The sequence below is a fragment of the Crotalus tigris genome, unplaced genomic scaffold, assembly GCF_016545835.1.
Source record: "Crotalus tigris isolate CLP2741 ecotype Arizona unplaced genomic scaffold, ASM1654583v1 scf7180000017953.204902, whole genome shotgun sequence".
In the NCBI taxonomy this organism is placed as follows: Eukaryota; Metazoa; Chordata; class Lepidosauria; order Squamata; family Viperidae; genus Crotalus; species Crotalus tigris.
Window position 1 is genome coordinate 33,133 of NW_024096742.1, and position 9,211 is coordinate 42,343.

Genomic DNA, 9,211 nt, shown 5'->3' on the forward strand with positions numbered 1-9,211 from the left:
CTTCAACTCCCAGAATTCCTCAGCCAGCCACGCTGAGGAACTTGAAGACTGGTGGACTTCAACTCCCAGAATTCCTCAGCCAGCCACGCTGAGGAACTGGAAGACTGCTGCACTTCAACTCCCAGAATTCCTCAGCCAGCCACGCTGAGGTATTTGAAAACTGGTGGACTTCAACTCCCAGAATTCCTCAGCCAGCCACGCTGAGGAACTGGAAGACTGGTGGACTTCAACTCCCAGAATTCCTTAGCCAGCCACGCTGAGGAACTGGAAGACTGGTGGACTTTAACTCCCAGAATTTCTCAGCCAGCCATGCTGAGGACCTTGAAGACTGGTGGACTTCAACTCCCAGAATTCCCTAGCCAGCATGACTGGCTGAGGAATTCTGGGAACTGAAGTCCACCGGTCTTAAAGTTGTCAGGTTTGGAGACCGCTGATCTAGAGGTCAGTGTTTCTAAAGCCATTGTTAGAATAAATCCAGAGGAAACAATTTATCGGCAAACGCATCCATACAACACATACACCTAGTAGCTTTCACTCATTGTCTCCTGTTCCTCCATTAGCTTCGAGCTCTGTGTGAGGAAGTCAAAAAAGTCAAGATGCCAATTTTGTGCCTCTAATACTTTCAGGCAAGGCTGTTTCCCCCCATTCTTTTTATTACTACAAAAGGCTACAAAGATATCATTAAAAGGAGGGATTTGAGGATTCGTGCACAGGGCTGATGTCCGCTGATTTCAGAAAAACTGGGAGGTGGGAGGGGAAGAAAGGAAGGAAAAATGTCCAAGATGAGGTCCCAGGACAGACCCCCCCCCCAACTGCAGAGGGAAAGACTGGGCTGGGGTCTAAGAGTCCATAAACTCGTTCTCGCTGCTGAAAATATTTGGGCGTGGAAGAGAAAGCGATAAAAGTTGCATGCGGTTTGCAAGGAGCCGTGTAGAAAAGTGTAGGCGATTCAACGCTGGGTGCGCCAAGGAAGAAGAAAGCCTCTCCGCTCAATCCTGGCAGTTGGAACAATTGGCGTGGGCACCTCCATAGCCCTGGCAGTCCGGCCCCAAGCATTGGCAACAGGCGCTGTGAAACCAGCGGTAGCGCCAGGCGCCCACCGACTGACAGGCCGCGCGGCAGCGGCTCATGGACAGGCAGTCGTTGAAGTAAATGGACTGGCAAGCTGGCATCGTCGCATTGGGGCTCCTGTCAGCATCTGGGGCTGCCAGGTCTGCCAACGAGAAGGAGAAAAGTCGATAACAGGAACGCAGGCATTGGAAGGGACCTTGGAGGTCTTCTAGTCCAACCCCCTACTCAAGCAGGAGACCTTACACCATTTTAGACAAATGGTTGTCCAGTCTCTTCTTAAAAACCTCCAGTGATGGAGCACCCACAGCTTCTGTAGGTGGTTCCGCTGGTTAATTGTTCTCTCCGGAGATTTCTTCTTAATTTTGGTCCGCACGATATAAATAAAAAAAGATACTGAGACTAGAAAGACTGCAGAGAAGCGCACCAAAAATGATCAGGGGGCTGGAGGCTAAAACATATGAAGCAATTTATTGGATATGTCTAGTTTAAGAAGACAAGGAGCAGGGCTGACGTGATAGCATCTTCCAGTATTTGACAGGCCGCCACAAAGAAGAGGAGGGGGTCAACCTGTTCTCCAAAGCGCCTGAAGGCAGGACAAGAAGCAACGGATGGAAACTAATCAAGGAGAGAAACGACCTAGAACTAAGGAGGAATTTCCTGTCAGTGAGAACAATTAACCAATGGAACTACTTGCCTCCAGAAATTATGGGTGCTCCATCATTGGAGATTTTAAAGAAGAGATTGGACAGCCATTGGTCTGAAATGGTATAGGGCAATGGTTCTCAACCTTTTTAATGCCGCGACCCCCAACCGGTCGTAAGTCGAGGACTACTCAACTGGTGCAGCACCGTTTGCAGAATGGGACTTTTGGCGGGCTCAGCAGGGCAGAGACAGCCTGGACAATTCCTATGGGCTTTGGAAAGCCAATAGAATTAGACTCTATTCAAGAGAGTCCATTCTATTGGCTTTCAAAAGCCAATAGAATAAAAGGGAGTAGCACAGCTAAGGAAAAGGGGGGAAAAATGGCGGACTGCATTGTTTGGTGACCCCCGTGAAATGGTCGTTCGACCCCAAATGGGGTCCCGACCCACAGGTTGAGAACCACTAGTATAGGGTCTCCTGCCTGAGCTGGGGGTTGAACTAGAACAGGGGCCTTCAGACTCGGCCCTTTTATGACTCATGGACTTTAACTCCCAGAATTCCTCAGCCAGGCACGCTGGCTGAGGAATTCTGGGAGTTGAAGTCCATGAGTCATAAAAGGGCCGAGTTTGAAGACCCCTGAACTAGGAGGTCCCCAACCTTTTTGGTTTGGTGGCCTGGAAAAGGAGACAAGCACTATTACGCAGGTGTATGCACGCCTGCACCAATGGACTGCGTTTGAGTGCATGCGCGTGCAAAAATGAGCCGTGAGTGAACGCATGCACATGTGCAAACTGGGCGAGTGCCGCAAATGGGGCGGTGCTAGCATTGGCGGGATGCTCGGCGCGGCGCTAGTGCCGGAGGGATGCTTGGGGCTGGGCTGCGCTAACGTTGAGGGACACTCGCAGCGGCGCTAGTGTGAATGTGGGGGGTGAGTGCATGCGGCACGGTGGCCAAGAGGCCACGGTCCAGTAATGGGCCGCGGCCCACAGGTTGGGGACCCCTGGACTAGAAGACCTTCAAGGTCCCTTCCAACTGTGTTATCCCGTACGGCCCTCCCACTCGGGCTTACCTGTATGTGGTCCCAACAGAAGATGTCCAGTGTCCACATGGTTTTGCCGCAGTTCCTCGTCTAATGGCAGAGTTGTGATGCTCCAGCCTAGAGCAGGGTGATTGTTGGAGAGAGCCAGGAGCGCCCGGAAAAGGGATGGTACCGGAGACACCAAGTCGTGCATGGAGCTTCGCTGGGCAGGGTGGGGAGCGGACGAGACATGTTCATCACACAGACCTTGAGATGGGGACAACAACAAGGAGACCACAAGGGCCACTGTAATTACAGGGGGTGTGTCAGAATCCAATTATACTTCATCTCCAGTTATCAATTATAGAAAACCCCATTTCTGCCCTCTCTGGATTCTGTCACAAAGAAAGAGAGGGGGGGGGTGAACAAAGGGGCTTTATGGCCCTCACTTCCTTTGGTACAACTTCAAACGGTTTGAATGTGGTTAGCACCAAAAGGCCTTATCATAACAAAGGAGGCTATTTACCTTTCATGTAGTTTCCATCCAGCGGAAAGAAGGGAAAAAAGGGGTGGGATTGTAATGCCTGAAACTGTCACTGGAAGAGGGGGGTGATTGGGTGGGACTACTGGGGAACCCCTTAAAACCTCGAATGGGAGAGCTTGAACCCCAAGTGCTGTCTAGCACGCCTGCAACCACTTTTTCTTAATAAAGGATTCCTGTTGGAAGAATTATTCCAAGAGTTCTGTCTTCTTAAGATGCAAAGTGGGGTGGATCCTTACAGGGTACTTGACTTGCCACCACAACTTCCGTTGTTAAACAAGACTGGTTGTTAAGTGTTAAGTGCAGCGTCCCCCATGAATCACGTGATCAAAATTCAGACGCTTGGCAACTGGCTCGTACTTACGACGGTTGCAATGTCCCGGGCTCACGTGTTCCCCTTTTGCGACAAGCAAAATCAAGGGGGAATCCAAGCTCACTTCGCAACCGTGCTCCTAATGTGACAACTGCAGCAATTCGCTTAGCGACCGTGGCGAGAAAGGTCGTAAAACCGGGCCAAAACACCACTTCATCGCTGACTCCGCTTAGTGACGGAAATTCGGGGCTCCGTGGTGGCCATAAGTCGAAGATTTACGTAGATTTTTTTCCCCAGCTGAGGATGCTGGGGAATCCAGACCCATCGCAAAGAAGGCTGGACATTTCAAAAAAGAGGGTAGGAAGACCCCCTCCCCCCAATTCCTGCACCCACCTCGTGAAAATCTTGGCCCTTTTGACCCAGCGGGCAAATAATCTCACCTACACAATCGCAGCACGGTTCCCACAGCTTAGCCAGGCAGAATGCACATTCCCGACAGCACCGAGTACGGTTGGATTTGCACTGGCACATTTCCTGCCGAGAGAATAGAACAACGGAGTTGGAAGGGACTTTGGAAATCTTCTAGAACAGAGATCCCCAACCCCGGGTCTGTGGACCGGTACTGGGCCGCAGCATGCCAACAACCGGTCCGCACAAACAAGCAAAGCCCCATCTGCGGGATGTGGGCACCACATAAAACCACGCACCCTCCGGTCCATGGAAAAACCTCTCTCCATGGAACCGGTCCCTGGTGCCCAAAAGACTGGGGACACCCGGTACCAGGGTGTGGCTTGTTGGCCACCAAGCTATGGGAATACCTGGCAAGCCCCCCCATAATGCTACCACGTGGGCACTAGCAACCCTGTTTGTCCATGCGCAGGTGCGGTAGCACCGTCACCAGCATCACATGGGGGCTAGCGGCCTGTTTGCCCATGCACGCAGGCACCAGTGACCCTTTTGCACATGTGCGTGGGTGCTGCGGGTGTTGATCACCGTGTCCCAATTTTGATCAAGTGACCATAAGGATGCAACGATCGTTAAGTGTGGAAAAACGGTCAGGAGTCATTTTTTTTTCCAGTGCCGTTTTAACTTTGAACCGTCACTAAACGAACGGCTGTTAATCAAGGACTCCTTGTACTACATCCTCTTTGTCTCTAGAGCAGACATGTCAAACACAAGGCCCGGGGGCCAGATGCGGCCCACGACGTGGTTTCATGTGGCCCGCGAAGCCATCCTGGAAACAGTGAGGGAACAGCCCCCTCTGCCTTGGCCCTGGCCCAGGCCGGCCGGGAGCCAATGTACAATTTTGTGGTGGCCATCTTTGCTGAAACGCATTCAGTCTTAGCTCCACAAGGCCGTCTGGAAACAGCGAGGAACCAGCCCCTGCCGCATCGGCCCCGGCTTCTGGGTGCATGCTGGGGAGGTGTCGCCCTTTGTGAGGAATGAAGAAATGCACCATGCCTTGGCGCTTGCCCCGGTCCCACCCCCTTCTGCCAGAGACCCTCGGATCTGTCCCACTCTTGCCCAGGCCCCCACAGGCACCCTTGACGCGAACGATGTAGAACTAGCTATGCCCACCTAGTAGGCCACACCCACTCCAGCCATGCCCATCCAGTAGGCCACGCCCACTCTGGCCACACCTACCCCGCCCAGACAACAGCAATGCTGATGCGGCCCTCAGTGAAATTGAGTTTGACGCCCCTGCTCTAGGGGCTTTGGATGTCTGGAGATAGCAAATTTACGAAGGAACGATAATGATGACTCCTTTCTTTCCCAAACCTCCTTTGTTCTTAGTTTGGGAAGAATAGAATAAGAGAGCTGGAAAGGGCCTTAGGCGTCTTCTAGCCCAGAGGTCGCCAACGTTTTCATGCTGGCGGCCAGGAGAGAAAGGGAGCAGCTGGGAAATTTGCGCAGAAACGGGGCCGCGCACACCCACACAGCACTAGGGGCCCCATTTGCGTAGGTGTGCAGACGCTAGCCGCCGCTGCCAGTCCCACGTGCATGCTCTATCAGGCTGCGAAACCCACACAGTGCTAGCGGTCCCTGTTCGCACAGGCGCACAGGCGCGCAGGCGCTAGCCACTGCTGCTAGCCCCAAGCCCACACGCAAATGGGTTGTGCAACCCGCAGGTGCGCTAGTGGTCCTGTTTGCTAGCCTGCACACCTGTGCGAATGGGTCCGTGGGTGCTAACGTGAGCGAGGGCAAGTGTACGTACATGTGGGCCGCAGCCCATAGGTTGGGGACCCCTGTTCTAGTCCGACCCACTGAACGTTTGTACCCAGATTACGGCTTTTCGCAGCCCCTTACCTGCAGCAAACACTTGCTGACATCGCTAGCACAAAGGGCTTTATTGCACCCCTTAGCCTGGACCCCCACAGCCCACGTGGCTGCCACGAAAAGCAGAATCGGCCACCAGCCCATGGCTGCCAGCTGTACCTGGAAGAGGACCAATATATATTAAGAGTACAGGAAGTCCTTGACTTGAACCACAGTTCAGCCCAAATTTCTGTTGCTCAGGGAGACAACTTGGTTGTGCAAGCTTAGCCCCATTTTACGATCTTTTTTATAATAATAATAATGATAAAGTTGGAAAGGACCTTGGAGGTCATCTAGTCCAACCCCCTGCTCAGGCAGGAAAGCCTACACCATTTCGGACAAATGGCTGTCCAGTTTCTTCTTAAAAACTTAGTATTGGAGCATTCACCGTTTCTGGAGGCAGGTTGTTCCATTGGTTAATTGTTCTAACTGTCAGGAAGTTTCTCCTTAATTCTAGGTTGCTTCTCTCCTTGATCAGTTTCCATCCGTTGCTTCTTGTCCTGCCTTCAGGTGCTTTGGAGAATAGCTTGACTCCCTCTTCTTTGTGGCAGCCCCTGAGATACTGGAACACTGCTATCATGTCCCCCTCCTCTTCGTTAAACTAGACATCCCCAATTCCAGCAACCATTTCTTATATGTTTTAGCCTCCAGTCCCCTGATCATCTTTGTTGCTCTTCTCTGTACTCTTTCTAGAGTCTCAGCATCTTTTTTACATCGTGGCGACCAAAACTGGACGCTGTATTCCAAGTGTGGCCTTACCAAGGCCTTGTAAAGTGGTATTAATCCTTCACCTGATCTTGATTCTATCCCTCTGTTAATGCAGCCCAGCACTGTGTTGGCTTTTTTGCCAGCTGCAGTTGTTTTGCCACAGATGTTAAGTTAGTAACCTGGTTGTAAACCGAATCCAGCTTCCCCCCCCCCCCGGTTGACTTTGCTTGTCAGAAGGTCGCAAAAGGGGATCACCTGACCCAGGGACCCTGCGACCGTCATAAATAGGAATCCGTTGCTCAGCGTCTGCATTTTAATCACATGATCTCAGGGATGCTGCGATGATCGTTGAGTGTGAAAAACGGGCATCAATCTCTTTTTTCAGTGGCCTTGTAACCTTGAACGGTCACTAAATGAAGGGTTGTAAGCCGAGGACTACCTGAACATTACATGCTCAGCGGTCGCCGTGCCTGCCAACTCTTCCCCTCTCTTAAGAGCACAGAGATGCAGGATTTAAAGTTCATCCTTTTGCTAATCGGAGGACATTCCTCTCTATGGCAAGTTTCCCGACTTGGCCTGCTTTAAGACGGGTGGACTTCAACTCCCAGAATCCCTCAGCCAGCATGGGATGTCTGCTGGCTGGGGAATTCTGGGAGTTGAAGTCTGCACATCTTTAAAATGGGTAAAGTTGGAAAAGCATGCTTTATTGTATGTAAAACGGGAGTTTTTTTCCTTCCTTCCTTCCTTCCTTCCTTCCTTCCTTCCTTCCTTCCTTCCTTCCTTCCTCTTTTTCCCTCCCTCCCTCCTTCCTTCCTTCCTTCCTTCCTTCCTTCCTTCCTTCCTTTTTTCCTGACACAGTGACAGTTTTCTCCCTCAGCCCATCACTCTGCTCAGCAATTCCCTCAGTATTGTCTCATGTCTAAGTATATTTACCCAGATAGTAGGGCTGTATTACTATTATCCTTCTCGACTTTTTCTACTACCTTCTCTTATTGGTATCATTATTATGATTATTATTATTATTATTATTCCGCTGCTTGGCATGTAGTTTGAGAGCTTCTGCACTGGAGATAAATTGTGTGTGTAATTACACTTGGCCAAAGAAAAGTATTTCTTTCTTTCTATCTTTCTTTCTCTTTCCTTCCCTCCCTCTTTTTCTCTCCTTCCTTTCCTTCCTTCCTCTTTCTTTCTTGCTTTCTTCCTTTCCTTTCCTTCCCTTTTTCTTTCTTCCTTCCTTTCCTTCCTTCCTTCTTTTTTCTTTCCCTTCTTTTCTTCTCTTTCTTCCTTCCCTCTTTTTCTCTCTCCTTTCCTTCCTTCCTTTTCTTTCCCTTTCTTTCTTTTCTTCTTTCTTTCATTTTCCTTCCTTTCTTCCTTCCCTTTTTCTTTTTCTTTCCTTCTTTCTCTTTCCTCCTTCCCTCCCTCCTTTTTCTTTCTCTTTTTTCTTTCTTTCTTTCTTTCTTTCTTTCTCTTTCCTTCCTTCCTTCCTTTCTTCCCTTTTTCTTTTTCTTTCCTTCCTTCTTTCTCTTTCCTCCCTCTTTCTTTGTTTCTCTCTCTCTCTCTCTCTCTCACTCACTCACTCTCTCTCTTTCTTTCTTTTCTCTGGCCCAGGGAGGAAAGATTCCCTGAGTAGGAGTCTGAACAGCCACATCCTTCTCCTCAGTAACAACACCCCGCAACACCGTGTACACACAATGGCACACTGCAACGCTGTGCAGTAAAATGTGCTTTTTCAGCCGGTCGGTCGATCCCTCTGCGGTTCCCATTTCCTAACCTCCTTTCTTTGAAAGTTTCCTTAGTTTTCCTCTCCCCCCCCCCACTTTTTTTCCCTTCTTCTTCTGTTCCTCCTTTCCTTTCCACACCTGGCCTTTACAAACCCGGATTTTTTTGCAGGGGGGGGGTCAGGAGGGATGTGGGGTGACGCACAAGGACTCCCCCCCCCGCACCAAATTCTGCAAACCTGGAGGGGGGGTGGTGGATGAAGAGGGAGGGGGAGAGGGACCCCCCCTCCCTCTACAAGACTGGGAAAAGACCCCCTCCGGGAAAAAAAAAATCTACTACTGGATTTAGCTGGCTGAAATATTTTTTGAGGGGGGGGTTCTGAGTTGTAAAGAGCTGGGATCCTATTTCCCCACCCCCCCACCCCCGCCGCCGTTGGTTCTCCCTTCGGGAAGGGAAGGTGTTGTTTTTTTTTTGGCCCCCCCAAGAGGAAGAAAAAGCGGCTGAAGCGCGGAGGGAGTTACCTGGGCAAGCGGAGACTCGGCGGCCGTCTTTCGGGGCGGGGGAAGGGCCGAAGCTGGGTCGCCCCCCCCCCGTTTTCTCTAGGAGGAGGAGGAGGAAGAGGAGGGGAGAAGGGGGGGCGCGCGCGGGATGGGAAGGCGGGGGATAGTCGGTGGGAGATCGGGCCTCCTTTCCCCCCACCCCCACCCCCAAATGCGGACGACCTTTTCGGGGCAGCCAGGAGGAAGGGGCAGGTTGCGGGGGGGGCTCCTCCCGGCTTCTCTTTAGGCAAGTCGCGATTTGGGGGGGGGCTTCCTTCCCTTCTTTCTCTCCCCCTCCCTTTTTTTCTCTCCCTTCCTTCCTTGCTTCCCTCCCTCCCATCTTC

At 51.3% G+C, this 9,211-nt stretch overlaps 1 protein-coding gene across 1 annotated transcript; it reads right to left on the reverse strand.

Moving 5' to 3' along the window:
- Positions 1 to 615: 615 nt before the first annotated feature.
- LOC120308890 (twisted gastrulation protein homolog 1-like) lies at positions 616 to 8,998 on the reverse strand. Its single transcript, XM_039345540.1, has 5 exons — positions 8,850 to 8,998; positions 5,893 to 6,021; positions 4,026 to 4,119; positions 2,783 to 2,998; positions 616 to 1,213 (listed from the first exon to the last, which is right to left on the reverse strand). Exons 2-5 carry the CDS (start codon positions 6,004 to 6,006, stop codon positions 990 to 992), a joined length of 648 nt encoding a protein of 215 aa, XP_039201474.1. The 5' UTR covers positions 6,007 to 6,021; positions 8,850 to 8,998; the 3' UTR covers positions 616 to 989.
- Between the last annotated feature and the right edge of the window lie 213 nt (positions 8,999 to 9,211).